This window comes from Poecilia reticulata, chromosome 7 (genome assembly GCF_904066995.2).
Source record: "Poecilia reticulata chromosome 7, P_reticulata-male-v2, whole genome shotgun sequence".
NCBI lineage: Eukaryota > Metazoa > Chordata > Actinopteri > Cyprinodontiformes > Poeciliidae > Poecilia > Poecilia reticulata.
Genome location: NC_088836.1, coordinates 19,830,212 through 19,850,770, shown reverse-complemented (window position 1 = coordinate 19,850,770; position 20,559 = coordinate 19,830,212). Strand labels below are relative to the sequence as shown.

The following is a 20,559-nucleotide window of genomic DNA, read 5'->3' as shown; positions in this document are numbered from 1 at the left end:
ACAACATTTACTTTTTAGTGTGCATGGAGGCCATTATGGTTGATTACATTGCTTACTATTTTCATGGGGAAAAGTACAGCTGCTGTGTCCAGGTTTTTCTGACGCTGCCTAAAATTTGCTTCTTGACTTTTGAACCAATTACTTTGATGATTCTTTTGACTTTTCTCAAAAATTTCCTGTTGGGTTGGAAAGTTTAGAAATATAACTACAACCAATGTCATTACTATGTTTTACAAGAGAGATATTTTATGAAGGTCTTTTTTCCTTTATTTATCATGCACTCTACTTGGATATGGAAAAGTTAATACTAAATTAGCTTATATTGTTTAGCACGTAGCAGCACGAATGACAGAAATTAGTATTTTAGTCATGTTTGGATTTATTTGTATTTTTAGATTACTTGGATTGTCATTGACATCTGGTGTTATTTTTTATATTGATATAGAAATTGAAAATATATTTACTTAGAAACATTTTGATGCATTCAAACCTTTTTTTTACCAGCTGTATGTTAGTTGTGACAAACAAATCGGCTTAGTTTTCAGATCTCCTTGACCTTAATACTGTTGTAGATTTTTATTTACTGTAATTTCTTCTATTCTGTTTCTTATTTCTTTCGCTCAAGATGGGAAATGCCTCCGAAATTTTTCTGTTCGTGTCCAGAATATCAAAAGACAATGACTTCGTCATGGGAACACTCTACACCATATTTGGTAACTAGATTGAACTCCTCACCTTTCAGTAAACATAATGAAGGTCAAAATGCTACTTTCCCTGTTATTTCACCTCTCTTATGTTTCAGGTGTGTTGTCCGTACTGGGGAACGGGATCTTGCTGTTTGTGGCCTATAGAAAGAAATCCTCTCTGAAGCCGGCAGAGTTCTTTGTCGTCAATCTGGCCATCAGTGACTTGACCATGACTATAACTCTGTTTCCACTGGCCATTCCCTCAGCCTACGCTCACATGTGAGTGACCTTTGAGGTGCAAACCAGGGATGTTTTTCAGTACATTAAATCTGGCTGGTGTTAAGAAATGTACATGTACTTATAAAAATTAATGTCATGTTATTTTGGATTCATAATGATGCATTTTGAACCTGTCTTTTTTGGGGTGATTTGATCAAATGTCAATGATTTTTTTTATTTTTTAAATCAATAATTGAGTACACCAATTTAACCTTACCAACAACATTTATCACTATAACAACATTTTTATGTAATTATCATCAGTCTTCTGGATTAATTATTTCTTAATAATTGACAATTTTCTCATCAGAAACAGTATTTGTTTAAATAGATCAGCTTCCTAGAGCCGACCAAGCTTTTTAGAAGAGTATACAAATTTCATTAAGATTGAGCTCTGGGATTTGGGGACCCTATTTTGTTTCATTCATTTCAAAACCAGTGATTATGTGTATTTGGGAATATTGTTCTACTGGAACACAAAAAGAAGAAAAGGAAGAAAGCATGAAAGAACCAGGGTAAGGAAATGGAAGACAACAGTGAAGAACAATGTAAAATGATGAGCTAAAATACAGAGGAAGTGGTGAACGTGAATATCCACACAGAAAAACTCTCCATCCATTATCTTTATTCGCTTATCCCTGCTGGGTCTCAGGGGGGGCTGGTGCCTATCTCCATCGATCATTGGGCGGGCATACCCTGGACAGGTCCCACGCACCAGAATAACTAATTACTGTAGAGGCAAAAGGGAAAAAAAGCTGAAGGAGAGTGCAGGCGGTGAGAGCCAGGTGACAAGGACCAGTTTTGAAGGGGAGGAAGAAGACCAGCTAAAGGAAGGTTGTTGTATAACAGACAACTTGAACTGGAACCACGGGAGTAAAAATCATTTTTGCCAGAGAACAAAATTCAAAGCAAAAAGCGAAAATAAATAAACTTATACAAAGAAATGAACTAATAAGGCAGGATTTAAAAAAAAGTAAACGAATGATCAAAACAGAATCTAATTGAAAAAACAACTCCAACACCAATGAGTCATAACTATTTATTATATATCTCAATCTTTCCATCTATTCATGTACCTATGAATACATTGTCGGAGTTGGTGGTTTTAGACATTTTCCATGTGTGATTATTATAATTCAAACAGCCTGATTCCAGTTTAGGGGTCAATATTTTCTCTTGCATCCATAGGTGTCAATAGAACTAACTAATTTCATAAACTGCAGAAAAAAATTGTAGATTTCAATTTTTTCAGCAGATAGAAATCTTCATTGGCATTATCCAGTACTGGAAAGTATTAACATTTTTACTCGTTCTTTGTTGACAGTCTATACTCTCTAGTCACTGTCCAGTCAGTGTAAAATGAAATTACCCTCAGTTACAAAGTTTAAATCTATTGAATCAAGCTTTTTACTTAACATGACTGTTTTTGCCTAAGAGACACAAGGACCAAAACAAAATAATACAAAAAAAAAACTAGTTGGCATTCAAGTAGAGCAACACTGTGTCTCCATCTTTAAAGGTGATTATCAACCCCACTCTTTGAAAAACACTGTCCAGCATTTTTTTTCTTCTCTTTTTCTTTTTTTGCTCCAACAAACCATAATTGAAACAACTGAAGTTTTTCAGGAGCCTATTAAATGCACTGAAGGAGACATTTAAAACAAGAAGTGCAGTTTACCTCAATGTTCAGTGAAAGACATCGTTTTGCAAATTGATCAAATTAAATGAATTTGCCATCATTTTTATTGCAGTTGTAATTCAACAGTAAAACCAAAACTAGCTGCCAAGGTACTCCAAGAGCCTTTTAAGTGGTTGAAACTGCCAGCCACAAGACCTGATTGATATAATGGCACCAACTTATAGATTCACAACCCAGTTGTGTTGAGCATAAAAAAAAGAACTAAAAATGTCACAAGAATTGCAGTTTTTGTTATCCATATGTTTCCCACTTCAGCTGGTGACCTTCTCCAATATTTTCGTCTGACCCTCTGAGGATCTTTGGATGCAAGATGTCAAAGCGACCAGCGTTGAGTCAACGTATGTCGCTGTCTGCCAGTAGTGTGACCAGACAGCGACACACATGACCAGTAGAAAGGCATTAAATTTATTGCCTCACTCTTGTTGTCTATAAATGTTTCCAGAGAGAGTTTTCACATACATATTTGTTTAACCAAGATGTTATTCAGTGACATGTGCTCTTTTCTGCTTTTCTTTCTTTCCAGGTGGTTGTTTAACCTGACAACCTGCACTGTCTATGCCTTTTGTGGTGTTTTGTTTGGCCTGTGCAGTCTGTCCAATCTCACGGTGCTCTCTTGCGTTTGTTGGCTCAAGGTCTGCTGTCCAAACTACGGTAACCAAAGCATTTTGTTTATACTGTTTATTATTATTCCATGCGAAACCAACCATAATCACAGAAACACAATATAAAGCGTGATCATCAGTATGTTTTAAAGATAGAAATGATCAAATAGAACAAATGAAATTAACAGACATCAGAAGTTTTGATTATAATTTTGGGCAAAAAATATGTCATGAAAATTATTATTATTGTTTTGCATTTTGAGTGAAACTTTGCTTATCCTTATCATCTGATAAATGTTGCTGCAAGAGGACAAGGTAATAAAACAACAACACAAATGACGTCATTAGATAAGTGTTTGTCTTCTGTTTTAAGTCTGAAGTGCCAAGAAGTCCAGGGACAGCTCAGCTCATCTGCTTTGTTGGGTTTTCTCTTTAATCTTCCTCTTGACAATACTTAGACATACAGTGTGTGTTTGGGGTTTAGATGAGGCGTGTTTCGAGCACAGTAACACCATGATTTTATTTCCAGTCAGCTTTCCATTAATTTGGCGAGATGGAGCACTCTGTGAACAGCTTTGTTTTCAATGCTCTTTGTGGCTTTTCCTCCTGTTGCAGGATGTCAACGACTGCAAGACAGCTGCCAAGTCAGCAGTTTCCCCTATTGTGTGGCCCATAGCATTTCAATATTAAACATCCTTTTTATTAGTTGCATATATTTGTTTATTTCACAAGAGGTAATCATTAATATGTGCATTATAAGGCCATGTGAGTTTCATTTTAACAAAAAAAAGTTAACTTATTGACAATATCATGTTTTATTATTAGATATTCAGTTTTTTCAGATACTATTAACATGGAACAGCATGCAAAATTCATAATGGAAGACTCTGACCTGACTGGGATTTGAACCCATGACATTTTTTTGCTGTGAACCAACAGAGGCAATAACTTGAGTTAAAAAAAAAATTAATATAAAAAGTTTGTTGCATAAATTAACCCCATTTTCTAGGCAGCAAAGGGCACAGTGTTAATAGTTAGCATAAAATATACATATAATAGCATGACCTGAAAGACTTTGCCTCCAGACCTGAAAGGTCTTGTTGTTTCTTTGGGTTTCTGCTCTAACTCTTATCTGTTATACAAAAAAAAAAATCCAGAATATAAGATTGAAATGATAACATTTTCACTGTTTGTTGGAATAAAACTTGGATTCTTTAGTTTGCATAGACATGGTGTGAAGGTAAATTATCTAAGTAGTGGGATTTTCCAAATGCACAATTCATCCGTTTGGCCCGTTAATTATTCAGCTTTTATTTGCATAATTACATCTTTCTGTTCCAAATCTTTCAGCAGCACATACAGTTGAGGTCTTTTCGTAATACTCTGTGGGGACTTCCAAGGACACTTCCAAAGGCCACATGTTTCTGTGTCAGATTTTCCAAGAGACTAACTCAGAGTCATTTTTTTTATGACTCATCAGCTTGTTTCCAAATTGCTCGTTAAACCTTTCCACCAGCATTTCAGGTTTATTTGAGGAGCTGTGATGGTTTGTTACTGCGCTACTTAGCTGCAAGCCTTTATTCACTAATCATGATGGACACCTGAAACATGGATCATCATCTAACCATCATCATATGTGTATAATCTAATTTTGCTTACTAAAGTATATGAAGTATGTAAACAAATTACATTTATTTAAACACTGTCATTTATACTTTTGTGAACGACAGGAATTTGGCAGGAATATTTGATCCTGAATAAGATCCAGCTAGATTGTCTCCAGCCATAACTTAGTTTAAGAGTAATTGAATAAAACGACATCTCTGTCTCGGGCTCCTGTCATTGTATTAGCCAACTCTCTATAATTCTGCTTTATAATTCCCATCTCTCTAATCTAATATAGCTAAAAGGTCTGGTTTTCCTTTCTGTCAAAGAGCTTTCAGAAAGAGTTTCTAACGTTCAGTAAAATGGCTGTGATAACACACAGAGTAGATTTTTATGAGCTGGGTCCTCTAATAATAAGGCAGAGTTCATGCACAAGAATCCAAAACCCCATCTAAACTTGGAGGATATTTTTTTATTGTGCTTGGGGTCACTCTGTCAGGAGAGTAGTTGTCTTCCAACTGCAAGGTTGTAGGTTTGAGCCCAGCTCCCTCCCATCACTTCAATGTGTCATCGGCCAAGGCACTGAGCCCCAAGTAGCCAATTGATCTGCGCATTGGTGTATAAATGTGAATGTGGCTCTAGTATAAGTCAGTCAGTATGTAAGTAAGCACTATATGAGTTCAGTCCATTTATTAGGATCCATTTAACATGAAAGGTCTAAAAGTACAGCCATGCTGGATTAAAGTAACGTTTGGCAAAAACTAAGAATCCAACTTATTTTTTTCAAAAACTTGCTTTACACAATTAATTAATCAGTGCCGAATAACTAATTCCAGGCTTGACTAGTCCATGTATTGTTTCTCTGATTAGTATTAAATTCTATGCATCATAATACTTTGTTGAAGTAGTAATAAAATTACTATAAAAACAGTTTAGAAAAAATCCTTAATATTTGTGCAAATACATCTGTCAGAGCCAGCAGTATAAAAGTTATTGCTAAATAAAAACAACTTAACCATTATTAAATGGAATACTTCAATACACCAATTGCATTAAGTTGTGTGATTGCACCACTAAATAGTATGTAATAATGTTCACTAATATTTTCAAATATACTGTTGTTATTGTTCGAAGCCCATATTCAATTAAAGTTTATTAGGTATCAACTGATAACTTATTAATATCACAATATTTACATGTCCTAATAATAGTAAATGAGATAATGATTGCCAGTTCCTATCTTAATGTTATAAAGCATAGGAAATACCAAATTATTATCTTTTCACTCACACACACAAATAAAAGATGCATTAATCTCAGGCTATGCTATTTAAAATCTCTGTTCAGTATAAAATGAACAGGTTCAGTTTTAACCACTAAATGTTCCAACTTTAGTGTCATTTGCTAAAGATAAGCTTGTTGTGTTACTCTGGTGATGCTTATAAATTGTTAAACTTTGATGGTTAAAAAATGGCCACAGCTTGTCTGTTATTCTGTCCCTTTTTTTTTATATTCCTGCTGGGATCCCAAAAATCTGCCAGGAACTCTGAGTGGCAGCAGCTCGTTATGTAGCCGAGTCCTGGTGTCGAGTCTGACATGCAGCGTTTGATAGCTGACTCCATGCTACTTAAGCCACTCACCTACATGTCCAGGGTAATAACACCTTGCACTTTTTGCAGCAGGGCAGAACTGTTTTGGGACAGGCTGTACTTTGACCAGATAAATTATACCATCATATTTCAACAGGCCAGCTTTGCTTGGAACCAGGGCAGAAAAATCTCAGATGGGCACAATTAAATAGAAATTCCTAATTTATTATTCAATATGTTTGTGAAACTGGTGAATCTAATTAAAATTTAAATTGTACATATAAAATGTCAGTTTTTTTTTTGTTTTTTGTTGTTGCTGCTGAACTAAAAACCAAACATCTGATTGGTTAACCTGCACCAAAACTCAGCCAAAGACTAATCACCTTTCAATAAAGTTTGTCATTTCTTTAGATAAACCAGCTTGATTCATGTTTCTCAGATGAAAGTCGTGGTATTTTGTCTTTATACCAAAGTGATGGAGGCTGGCTAAAGTTAAAACAGCCTGTTGTCCTCTTTGTGTCTGTTCCACACCAAGTCATTTCCTCCTAATTCACTACTGCAAGTACAATTAGGAAGAACGATAAAATATAGGTACATTAGGCTTCTTTTTTTATTAAGCTGCAGACCTTTTTCAAAATCTTGATCATAGTTTGGGGGCCCAATGTGTTTACCAACAACAGTATTTTAAAGTTTATTCTCTGAGCTATAGGGAGTCAGTGTAGGGACTTTGAAACTGGGGCAATGTGCTCTATCTTCCTGGGGAATTATGGGGGATAATTTGAATGCTATGTGGTCTTTTGATTAGCGTTTGATGAAGCTAATATTTTTGATATCCCAGAAAGCTAAACTGGATCAAAGCAATCCAAGGACAAGTCAAGCTCTACATCAATCAAGTCAATCAAATTTTATTTGTATAGCACATTTCAGCAGCAAGACATTTCAAAGTGCTTTACATAATTAAAATAAAAACAGCATGTGACAGTGAATAAACAGACAAAGAGTTTTTTTTTTTAAAGAAAAAGAAAAAAAGGTTAAAAATGATCAAACCATTAAAACCCTCACCCCTTGTAGGACTTCAGTTAAACGCCATTCACACCTCAGAGTTTTAGTTAAGATGTCATTTAACAAGGATTCTCACACCCGATATAGATTCATTTAACTTGGACGTTTTCTGGGGGAGCTTTACATAGACAGTGTGAAGCCCCCCCGCCCCGCTGAAATGCATGAAATACATGTTTGTATTTCAGTGGTTTTATGGTATTTGGTCCTGCACCCAAAACATTACAACTAACTGAGACAGAGATGTTTCTGTTATGCCAGTCTATTTGTACCACAGGGGTTCGCAGAAGAGGAAATTCTGGACATAATTTATCAGCTTGCATTATCAGTGCTTGACAGACACTGGATATCGCTTCACAAAATATAATTACTGCAGCAAAAGCCTGCATTGGTTAGAGAAGACACAAAAATCTAGAGAAGCAGACCTAACTGCAATGATGCAACAGAATGTATGTTTGTATCTTCTCATATTGTGGACAATTTGTTCTTGTCAAAACAGAATCAATTTCACCTCGTCTTCATGCAACTCAGCATAATTACAATAGAGTGTAATATGCTTTCTGCCCTTAATGAGGTTTAACTTTTGCTCGCTGTAATTGAAGTCTGTGTTTTCAAAGAGCTCCTCTTGTTTAGTTGCAGGTAAACACGAAGTGTGTAAAACACAAGAGACATCCAGCCTTATAAATAGTGTCTGAAGTGCAAATGAGCTCAAATTATTCCACTTTTATGAGACTTCAGGCCAAGGAACTCCGTGCCATCCTGTTGCCTCCAAGTTATGTTTAGTTAAAAAATTATAACACATCTTATTTAGGGTAATTTTGAAATAAATGACCTTCATGGCAAAACAAAAAAACATGCTTTAACAGAAAATTATAGTAAACAAATATATCCTCTTTTAAACGCATTTCAGTGTGAAAAAAACAAAATTAAGTATTTATTTAATTAACGCAAACATGAAAGATGTCATTTAAATAGAATGAACATAACAGGGCATTTATTTCTTTATTTTGCTCTTCCTTTTTTACTTAACTTTTATATTTGTATTTATTTTATTATTTTAATATAATTTTAATTTCTTATTTGTCATCTTGCAGATATTGGAGTCGATATGTTGATATGTGTAGATAGGAGGACATCACTGCTGGATCTTTAGACAGAAAAAAAACAAAGAAAATCTACAGCCTTCCATTAATTTTTATGTGGCCATTTCCCATTTTTTCACGTAGGCTGTCAAAATGGCTAATTTAATAAAAGGACAAAATAAAACATCACTGTTACAAATGCAGTCCAAATATGTTTTCATCCGATGACAATATGAATGATTCTCACTTCAAACTGACAAATTATCTGAGTTTGTCACAATAGCTTCTTTCATCTCATTAATTTAATGTTTCTCCTAATACAATTCCAAATGTTTATTACAATGTTAATCTGAGAAAACAGACTATTGGCACTGTGTAATCATTTTAACTTGCTAGCATTTCAATATTGCAATTAGAAAATGTGCTGAAAATGTTGGAGCAAAAATGTGTGGATTTTTCTCTGAACCGGTGTTCAGCTCAGTTTGAAAAGAGATTAAGCCTTGATGTGTCACTTGGATAGTTGGAGTTTTGTTCTCTGGAGTAATGTTCCACCACAGATAAAAGCTATCCATCTGTAATGGCTATACCCTTCCCACAAGTCCACACAGCTCTGCGAGGGCCACTGGGTGTAATCGCCTCCCCCACCCTCAGCTTGAAGAGTAAGAGGGGTTGACATCCTGCTGAAGAGGCTGTGCGGTGCCAGATAAGACTGTCCGTGTTCTCCTTCTCATTGAATGTGCTCTGAAAAAGCTCTTGCCTAAATCAATTATAGCAGAATGTGGTGAGGGCTGTTGCAGTATTTCTTACAGAGCCTCTTACTCCAATTCTGGCGCGAGAGCTGCAGCAGAAGTTCTGCGCAACTTCTCATATAACATTATGGAAAATTAGTTGCAAAAGCTCAAGGTGGACCCTGCAGAACCTGAGCATGTGGTTTCACGTTGGCAAAAAAAAAAAAGACCTTCATAAAAATTGTGTTGAAAATATCTTGCTTTTTGTGGCTTGTGTTCTGCCAGACTTAGAATGTCTCTATTTTGCTGAATGCTTTGCAAGCTGAATAAACAAGTACCATTACAAGCAAACTACATCGGAAAAACACTGAAAGGATTTGACTACTCTATGATTATTGATGGTTTTAATCAGCCACTTAAAGTTTGTAACTTCATCGCTTCAAAAGCCACATTTTGTAGCCCCAGTTTAAGGTCTTTGTACAGATAAAACAAATATTAGACAATCTGTTGGATGTAGCTGTAATTATTGTGAATTGGTGCAGAGTACCTTAAAGTTGTTCTTTTTTCAAGTGATTTTCAAATCACATCTACCCACATTAGCTAAACGTAAATTTGCATGAACTATTATTCACCACACATGTGCTGCCATTTGTGTGCTGAAAAACCTTTCAAAATTCAAAACAATGTACTTTAGTTGGGATAAAAATGTATTTGTCGTATCAAACTACCACTTAACTAAATGCTTTTTCACACCTTTACCACATTTTGTCTTCTTAATAGCCACTGATTTATCCTCCGTCTCCCATTACAGGTAACAAATTCTCATACTGCCATGCCTCCCTACTCGTCGCGGGCATCTGGTGCTACGCCGGAGTGTTTGCCGTGGGCCCACTGTCAGGTTGGGGAGAGTATGGGGCTGAACCTTATGGGACTGCTTGCTGCATCAACTGGCACGCTCCCAACCACAGTTCTGCAGCGATGAGCTACATCATCTGTCTCTTCTTCTTCTGCTACATCGTTCCCTGTACTATTATATTTCTGTCCTACACCTTCATCTTGGTGACAGTGCGAGGCTCGCGGCAGGCCGTGCAGCAGCACATGTCTCCACAGAACAAGATCACCAATGCACATGCACTTATAGTTAAGGTAACTCCATAAGCTTACTTATTTTGTCTTAATTAGCACTTATTTTTTTCCCATGAGGAATGTCTTTTAAGTATTGTGATGTTTACTTTTCAGCTTTCCGTGGCAGTTTGCATCGGTTTCCTCACGGCTTGGAGTCCATATGCGATTGTTTCCATGTGGGCAGCCTTTGGGAACGCAACAGACATACCACCAATGGCTTTTGCTTTGGCAGCCATATTTGCCAAGTCCTCCACCCTTTACAATCCCATTGTCTATCTGGTCTTCAAGCCCAATTTCCGCAAGTCTCTGTGTCGGGATGTAGCTCACTGCAGAAGCACATTCTGCAGATGTTTTTGTCAACACAGCTCTGCACAGAAGGGAACTTGCAGGCAATCTCATCACATTGACGAGTGCAACTCTACAAGGTTGTCTAACGGACTGCCAGAGAACCACCGGACCTGCAGACATTGTCCTTACGCTGAAACGGTCTCCGGTGCCAAGGAAAATTTCACAGATTACAGTCCTCAACAGACTGCCAGAATACTGAAAGGATCTGTGCAAACCGAGGTCGCTGTCAGTCAGCTCTCCAATGAGCTGCAGAGTGACTTTCTTTAAAGAGAGAAAAACGCCGCCTCAAAAACAAAAGCTGCCAAAAGAAACCAGCAACAAAAAACTGCAAGACGTTGGATAAAAAAAAAAAAAGAAGCTAATTGCAATTTCAGGAATAGTCAAAGGCTCAAGAATTACTCACTGATGAAAAAGACTATTATTCAGTATTATCAAGTTTCAAGCTTGTTCTATGCCTCAAATATTTAATACTGCCAATAGAAAAGAAAAAACGATTTAAAAAAAAATCAAGATTTGATCATGCAGTTACAGTAAACAATGTAAAATAAGCAAGCTAACCAGTTCAGATGGTAAATTTGTCAGGTCAAAGTTACAAGCATCAACTATTGTATTGCTCTGAACAATCAACATCAAGGAAGCAAGACTGAAGAGTCAAAATGCAAAATCAATTTACGCTGGATTTAGAGGGAGGAACTGATACTGAAACTGACTACTCCCTAATCAACCCTTTATGTGTTTTTACAAGTACTGTACATTGGGATATTTGTATTTATTAACACATGCCTCAGACTGAAGGACAACAGGGTTGCTGCTCTTACCTAAAAGTAAGTAAAAATCGTGTCCCGATTGCTGTCGGAGAACAACGTTTTCAAAGCCTCAATTAATTTACCTACAATTTGTCGAACTTGAGGTTCACCTTTTAAAAGTAGGTTTATCAAATAAATAAAGAACAATTCAAGCTCAACAGAGCTTCTTATTGCCCTCATTAAAATGAACATCCTAGTAACAGAGTAGCTTTCGTTACTCTGCAGTGTTATGTCTCATTGTCTAGGAAAAATGTTTGGATGGTTGGTTTAACAGCTCCTTTGGACCAAGTAGCTCAATATGGATTGAAAATGCCAACTTTACATGATTTTATAAATTATGATAATTTAACGCAAAGTTGGCATTTTTAATGGACTTTCAATGCAACTTTTAGAGAAACTTTGCATTAAAAGAGTCATTATTTACTCAATGACACTTCATGACAACTGTCATAAACATTCATAAAGACTTCTTTATGTTCTTGACAGGTGTTATGTCATGTTTATGACAATGTCATGTCAGTCTTATGCACACCCCTTCAAATGAAGTGTTACCAATAAGGATATCAATTCTATCTGAGCTAGAACAGGTTTTGCTGTTTAGTCTGAGAATAAAAACAAGTATTTTTTATAGGGTCTGGTAATTCCTTGTTTCAGTTTTACAGTAAACCCCACAGTTGAGTAGACTTTTTTTCCCACTTTATCTTTAAAAAATAATTTTAAAAAACCACAAGGTTGTCTAAGTCGTAGCTTGAAGTGCTTCAGGTATTTGCCAGTAAGATGCTGTCCACTAAACAATACTTTAGATGCTTTGATTAAAACATTTCAGACATTTCCTTTAAAAACAAAAAGGAGCTCTTTTTTTTATATTTTACTTATTTTCCCTTTACTAAACAGCTCCATGTCATTAAATGAGGCTAACCAATGAAGAGTTCAAACAGCTATGTGATTTTAAACAGTCGGTTTTAACCTGCTTTTGGAAGAGGTCAAATCTTCATCACTCACAAGATCAGCAAAAAATAAATATCCTCATTCATAATGTGTAATTACTTTGAGAAAAAAAAAGATATTTCGGTTATTTTCCCCTTGAGAAAAAAAAATACATTCAAGAGGGTCCTGATTTATTTAACCCTTGTGTGTGCGAGGACTTAGGCAAACGTGGAGGACTGTGGCAAATGATATAAGTTTTACGGGTGTGTGGTCAGTTGGACCCCATTGGTAAACACAAGGGTTAATTAAAATAAAACAGAAGAAAATGTCTATGCTTGTGCATGAATATGGATATATTTTCTTCATTGCTTCTCTTGCCAACTATTAAAAAAAAATAGTTGGTAACATGAGACCTAAAATCCTGTGCCTCAGCAGATACCAACATTATCTGAATAAAAATGCTCACTGAGCATAGCTGAGCACTGTTTGCCTAACAGGCAGTTTTGTTCTTTTCTCCTGGCAGCAAAGGTCATCAACCGAAGTCAAAAATGACACGCAATGTACAAGATAAATTAGATCTGCTCGAGTGTGTGTTTTTGTTGAGTGGCGTAGCTTCTGTGATATCTTCACTCATTATGTGGGGAAGGCTCCGGCTCTTTCTAGTTTTCACAGATTACCCGACAACAAAAGCAGCTCATATTTGATGTTTGCTGTTTCACATAATCACCTTATGTTCTGCTTGAGGTGATACAACAATCAGGCGACATGTTGCAGATAATCTCCTGAAATGATCTCAACTCCCTAATGACTCAGTAAGAAGTGAAATCTAACAAATTCAAAAAATAAAAAATAAAAAATCAGCAATAAAAATACTCTGCCATCTTGCATTTTTATATTTTTGTTTTTGTAGTTTTTACATTTAGCCATGGGTTTGTGAGACGCCTCTTATTGAAGGGTTACTGCCTTTTAATAGCTAAGGCTACGACTACACATAGCCTTAGCACATACTCAACACATATAAAGAAAATACAACTAACCTATCCCTAAGTCACTTTTTGAGAAATAAAGTGCAGAGCATGTTGATCCCACAGAAAAAGAGAAGGGGGAAAAAATTCTAAGAATCCAAGAAAACTGCTCTGTTTTTATTTGCCATCCCGTTTCCTATTAGTCCAAATTAACTCGGCTGGTTTAGTCCAAGTTGATGGTGTATAAGAAGGATTTTCATTACCGAGGTAAAGACCCCATGCAAAAGGCTCTGTAAGATTGCTTACAGAGGTATTATTAAACTTAGAAATTTCCCAGTGACCACAACCCATGACACTGAAGAGGAAACAATAAAACTTCAACATAAAACAATCTTAACCAAATGTTCCTCACTAGATTTCTGACGAAAGAGTCAAAAGAAATAATCAGAAGAGATCAAAATAATCAGGTGCTTAAGGCCAATCATGAAGAGATTCAGAGAGATCTGGAATTAACAAGTACGGTTTTTCTCTTTAAGTAATTAACTGAATCACAAAGATTTCTTTGCACAGTTACTGCACAAGACTCCCTTTCAGAAGAAAAAGGTTTTTTTTAAAGCTGTTAAGGGTTTTCTCTAAACCTTTTAGACCAACCTGAAAAACTGTGGGTTAATCTAGTCTGGTTGGTTGGTTGGGAACAAAATTTAGGTCTTTGAATGTAATTGTTTTTGCCACCATATTGGAAGGAAAAAACGAATAACACCTCATCCCAAAAACACCATACAAAAGGTGAAGTTTGCAAGTGGGAGCATCATTTCCTTGGATTGTTTCAATTTTATCACTTGATGTGATTGAATGATCTGGCTTTAAATAGTAGATATGTAAATAGGACCAAAAACATAAAGACACAATAATTGGGTAACAAGAACAAAATCAAGGTTGTTAAAATGTCCCAGTTAATCTCTGGCTTAAAGGGAATGTATTATGCAAAATCAACTGTTTTGAGCTTTATACCATGTTAACAATGTTATTCCCTCATCAAACGCATAACCAAACTGTTGCTTTAACTCATTTATGCATATCTGAGAAAACCTTGAATCTCGGGTGGCAGCCGTTTGGCGGCGCCTTAATGCCTGGTCATGCAATGCGCTGCCTCTTTCCCCAAAGCTTCACACTGGAGTTTCAGTCCCCAGCTGAGCTCCACAATAGCAACACCTGGTGGAACTGTGAATCTGCTGAGCTAATCACACAAACTACAACATTCTTTCTTCTGGCTGTAAACAGCATCAATGGTCGGCATGGGGAGGCATTATCTGGATGACGTACTGAAGGGGAGGTTCTTAAAGGAACAGAGGCAGATTTCAAAGTGTTAGAAACGGCTTTGACATCAAGTCAAATTTCTTAAGTTGTTCTCAAATAATTTTTAAGATATTCAGAATTTTTATAACAATTGAATGTAACTGATTGTGCCATAAAGCGGCTCTGCATGTCTGAAAAATATATATTATACCCCCCATTTAAATTACATTTGAAAACTTGTGAAAGAACTGAACCAAGCAGTTTAGACAGAGAGAAGTTTCCCTGAACCTGAAAGATTTGGAGACAGTTGGTTTTGAGAAATCGGTTGCATCACAACAATGCATGTTTCTAGTTTCGTCATTAAAAAAACAGATCTCATGTCATGATACACTTTTCTAACTATATATAAAAAATAAGTAAGGTGTTTAATCCTAATTCTTTATATAATTTCACTTACTGTTTTTACTTTTTGATTTATTTGTTTCTAAGTAACTTGGGTTGTGTCTCACATATGGTCAATAGGAACATTAAAGACCGGGAAAAACAATACATGAAATTCATCTTTCTGCAGGTGTTTGTCCATTTAGTTGGACGATGATGTGTAACTATACTTACAAATTCCTGGTAACTCAAGATGTTCATTTCTACCTCTTTACTTTCAAAGTGGAGGATATAGACTAATGCTGCTATGACAACTTTTAAAAGTTGTTATAGTGTGTCTTAAAACAAAATAAACAGCTGTGCTGTCACTATGAAAGTGTTTTTGTTATATTTTATGACTATATATATATTTTAACAATGTTTCAGTGAATCTAATTCTCACAGTGAAGCCTATGATTTTTTTTTCTATCAGTAAATACGTTTGATGATTGTAGTTGTTTTAGTAAAACACGTCCACAGACGTGTTTTAACAGGGTAGGTCCATGTTAGTAGCATAACATGGACCTACCCTAACATAAATTATTGCTGCATTCAAAAGTAGACTTGGAGCAACACTCTGCAACTCTTTACATTAGAAACAACTGTGCTGTGTTTTGTACGAATGCCTACTTCAAACCCTCAGTGTGGCATATCCCCAGGCAGGTTTTTGCTTCCTAACCCCTTAACTAAAGTCAATATACTTATTCATAAGTTTGTGAATGCTATGTTAAAAGAAACTGTGACAGAAGAACAAAGGCCAATGAGCATCTGTGGTCTTTAAATTAGACGAGTTTATTCTATGAGTGTTCTACCGTTTGTGGGGCTTGAGTGTGAATCCTTTCACACTGAGCAGTAAGATGAAATGAACGACGCCTCGGGCTATCTGTAGCCTGAGTTTATTTCAGCTGACACGTGTAGCTTCATGTGAAAACCTTGTAGTTGTAAAAAAAAAAAAAAGGAGAAAAAAAAGAAATAAAGAAACACCATTTGCAAAGTCAAGTTTTTCTAAAGCTCTTATAAAGATGCTGCTGAAAGTCCTTTCATCCACAGCTTTTACTTTACAGTGTTTATCGATCAACTCCTACATGTGCAGGGTGGCATCTCATTACTTTATCTTGTTCTGTAACCTCCAGAATGAAGTGGGGGGACAAATTAAAGCGTGGCTTGGTATAGCATTCATTTCCAGAAAAAAAAACAACAACTAACAACTAAATGATTGTACTTCTGTGATGTTTTCACACCGACGGTGGTTCGCTTGTTGCTGGGACATTATAAAAGAAGGAAACGATTGTTAAGACCTGAGGATCAGTGAAGGCATTTAAAGCTCGTCTGCAGCAACCAAAGGGTACAGTCACTTTCAGACTCTCCGTCAAAGACAAAATGCTGTTTTCAACGCTCATATTTTTCTACCAATATGCAGATGAACATGAGAAGAATATACATATCAGAGACTCGGCTTCAAGCCGTGAGCTGAGGAGGTTTGTTTGTTTGGCCCCACATTTTGTGGGCAAAGATGGACACTGAAACCATGAAATACAACTGTGAAAATCTGCTTCTGATGTCTCTTTTCTACTGTTTTTTTTCCTTTTCTTCAATATTAAATGCTACAACTCCATCTGTGTTTATTCTGTATCATGAGCCATTCCCTCCTGGGTCATTTACACTGGCTTTACTCATAAGGATAATATAGTGTACATACTGTATAGAGCTGCATGTGTGTATATACATGTGTATATATGTGTTTGTAAAGATGCCAACTGTAGATAAAATACCATTCATGAACATCAGCCAAATTGTATAAATAAGAAGGAAAATGTCTCTTCCAGTGTCTTGAAATGGGGATGAAGGATTTTTTAATTCTTTTTATATTTTTTTTTTGTAGTTTGAGCTTTAGCAGAGTCACATTCAAAGTGTTTCCATAAATGTCTGTCATTAAGAGATTGGGGTGCGTGTAAGCTGTCGGATTAGTGGGTTCATTCTCTGCAGCTGGATCTATTTTACTTAAGCTTGTCTAAAATTTCCAAGAGACTGCTAAGACGACGCCTCCATAAATGGAGGCAAATGGCATATTTGTAAAAGGCTGTCTGTCGGACAAGTCTTACACAAATATGGCGTAATTGGTCAGTTCCAAAGGTTTTGGTACGCCCAACCCATTGTTCCTCACCAGGTGCCGACATGTTGTAGTGTAAATGTACTATGTCGAGAAAGAAACACTTCTGAATGGCAATGGTCTAAAATAACTCAAGCAATGACACAGATGTCAACGTCTTTTATTGGGGGTTTTCAGTGACATAGAAACATTAACCAGTGTCTTATTCTGAATTAAAATTAACACAATGATGTGTGGCATGCATTTTAATTTCGCCCCACTGAGTTTTTACTAGAATTATATCCATTAAGGGCCTCACTGTGGTGTAGTAGTACAGCAGTCTGTCTGCGGTTTGATTAAAGACAACAGAAGCTTTCCTTTATGTCTTTACCATTCTCTCTTAGCCCAACACTTGCCTGTAACTCTGTAAATGAATGCCACTAGTGCCACAACATCTTTAGAAAAAAGTTATCAATTACAACTCCATGCTTTTGAGAAATGTCTCCATCTGCTTTCTCTTCTAAAGATTTGCTACCATCATTTTTTTTTTTATTTTTTTATTTTTTTTAGTTTTGCCACAGATTCTGAATTGGTATGGACTTTGTTTGGGCCCTTCAAACACATACACAAATATGTTTGGGTGTAATTATTTCCATTTTAGTTCTGGCTGTTCTTTTCCATCTTTTCAGCATCTTCTTTTCCAGGGCCATCCTGTATTTAGCTCCATCCATCTTCACACCAACTTTGACCAGCTCCCCTGTACCGGCTGTAGAAAAGCGTCCTCACTACTCTGCCAAGCAAAGTACCTCCTTCATGATTGATTGTCTTTTACTTTTACAAAACCTCAAAGCGGCTGGTACTCGATTGGTTTGACGTTCATTCCTTAATGAACTATAGGGTGTGTTCACTGGTCTTCATGATGTTGTTTGTTCACCTTTGTTGATAGATAAAACTGTGAAGTAGAGGTGGGCGGATCAATCCATAATATCGATACCAAGTTGGTGTCACTTTCAGAAAGATAATATTGGGGTAAAATTGATACTTCAGTTTCAGATTGCCCCTTAAAATGTATTTTATGTTTGTATTTTAGTTTCTAAGCTTTACCTAAAAGAAACATTTGATTTGCTCTCAATTTTAATTTTTTGCACTTTATTTATTTAAGAAAAACAAGCTTTTATTTTGTTTTGCTTTTCTATTTCTGCTTATTGTGTTGATATGTTTAAAACATATTTTTAATCAACGTTATTAAAATTAGTGCCTAGGTTTTAACAAAATTACTCAAAGGAAAAACCGCAAAAACATCTAATGTTCAGATGCTTGGTGATGTAACAAAATTAAATTATAAGATATATTGGTATCAGCAGTGGTGTCTGTGATGCAGGCCCTGTATTTACTTGGTATCAGATTGACACCAAAATATGCAGCTTCGCACACCTTTACTGCGAAGCCTTCGCAGAAAAGCCATAAATATTTTGCAATTAAGAAAAATATATTTATTTTTATTAATGACATGGCTTTTGAAAGCATTTTGATTGCATTGCATATTTGTAGAGGTATCGGAATGCAGAGTGCTGAATACTAATGCATGCCACAACTTTTACATTTTTATTTTGATTTTTTTATTTTGTGCAGGTAAAAGACATAAAATCCTCTGCAAAAACACATTAAGGTTTTAGTTGTAGCATGACAAAATCTGAAAGGGGGTGTTTGAAGACATTTTAAAGCTGTGTTCCACAATGTTCCTTGCACTAAGTCCACAGAGTGACAATATTCATATGAGAAATATGCCTCTGTGCCATTGAATAACAATGAGAGATTTTTCTTGACTGTATGTAGTTTGAAACATACATCATCTGTAGCTGAATTTGAATTCAAAGAGCTTTCATTGTTAGGAAATCCAGGTAGCAAAAGTGCAAACATTTTATTACACTTGCTTGGGTGAGCTGTTTACTGCACAGAAGCCTAATTACAGCAAAATCAGAGTGCTGATATAGCAGCGTTCACGGAGAGCCTCAGGCTCTGTGGAGCAGTCATTACTCCCTGCATTATGAATTCAGCTGTTTTCAGCAGTTTCCCTCAAGGCACCAAATCGATACTTTTGTTAAGCATGTTTTTTTCTGAACGTTGAATCTTATCTGGAAAGATGGGAATATGAGAACGTGACAAACCTGATTCCCCTAGTTCCTTACTGGCTGTGGGATTATGAATCAGCATATTTAGCAAAACTAAAGAGTTGTCTATTTTTCAATGTGTATGTACTCTAAGCACCTCTTTAGTCTCATGACAAATCCGGGATGATCGGTGTTTTTGAAAAAGAATAACTACCGTACAAAAGCAGAAACTCGAAAATAGAAAAGTCACATCTGGGGAAACAAAACAATTGGATGAGCTTTGCACATGTACTAGGATAAAATAACACATCAGATGTTATGCGGACCTTCTTCCCCAATTTCAAAGACACAATCAAGGGTGAATGTGACGTGTTGTACATTTATGTCTGTTTGTATAAGAAAATAATTATCTATATAGAGTTTCAAATTATATCACTTTGCATTTAATAAATTATTATGATTGTTGTCAGTGGAGTAACAAATGCACTGTCAAAATGTTTACATCTATTTTTCTGTTGAAATAAATATAAAGAATTGTATGAAAAGTGTAGATATATATCCAACCAAGGGCAAATTGTTTGTTCTTGAATAGAATAAAAATGCTAAATAAAGACAAATGGGAAATGAATTTATGCAAATTCCTTCTTTTACTATGAAAGGGCCTCAATTGTGAGTAATGATGCTGAAGAGAAGAGCTTGGCTGATCAGGTAATTTATGTTTGATTATAATAATTACGGGCAGCTGCACACCTTTGTTGCTTGAATTTGATTTGATAATCAGCATAGTTCAGTCGGAGGTTTATATCAATGTCCCCTGAAAATTTGTTTTCCACTCGTTTGTGTTTCATTGGATGTGCACTAAGAGCGGAACATCATCGTTTTAACAGTACGCGGATTAGAAGCGTGATTTTATAATTACGTTCTCTGCTTGATTTGAAAAATACTAATCAGGATTTTGGTGGGGGGTATTTTTCATAAAGGCTAGATGTTAACCTGCTGGATTAAATAGTTCAACTGATCATGATCCCAATAGAGACATTTTTAAATGATCAATATTGGAGTACCTGACTAGATTCAGTGCAAAATATTTGTTGTTTTTCGGATTGCCTTTGTCAGCTGAATCCATGAAACAGATCCATGTGG

The 20,559-nt window shown here is 36.0% G+C and overlaps 1 protein-coding gene across 1 annotated transcript in view; it reads left to right on the top strand.

Annotated features, from left to right (window-relative positions):
- opn7b (opsin 7, group member b) overlaps positions 1 to 20,044 on the top strand; it is a 72,902-nt gene extending 52,858 nt beyond the window's left edge. Inside the window, exons 3-7 of the mRNA XM_008413897.3 lie at positions 626 to 713; positions 803 to 965; positions 3,188 to 3,315; positions 10,141 to 10,475; positions 10,569 to 20,044. Coding sequence (XP_008412119.1) covers positions 626 to 713; positions 803 to 965; positions 3,188 to 3,315; positions 10,141 to 10,475; positions 10,569 to 11,069 — 1,215 coding nt within the window. The 3' untranslated portion in view covers positions 11,070 to 20,044. The remainder of the gene's footprint in view (positions 1 to 625; positions 714 to 802; positions 966 to 3,187; positions 3,316 to 10,140; positions 10,476 to 10,568) is intronic.
- Positions 20,045 to 20,559: the final 515 nt, after the last annotated feature.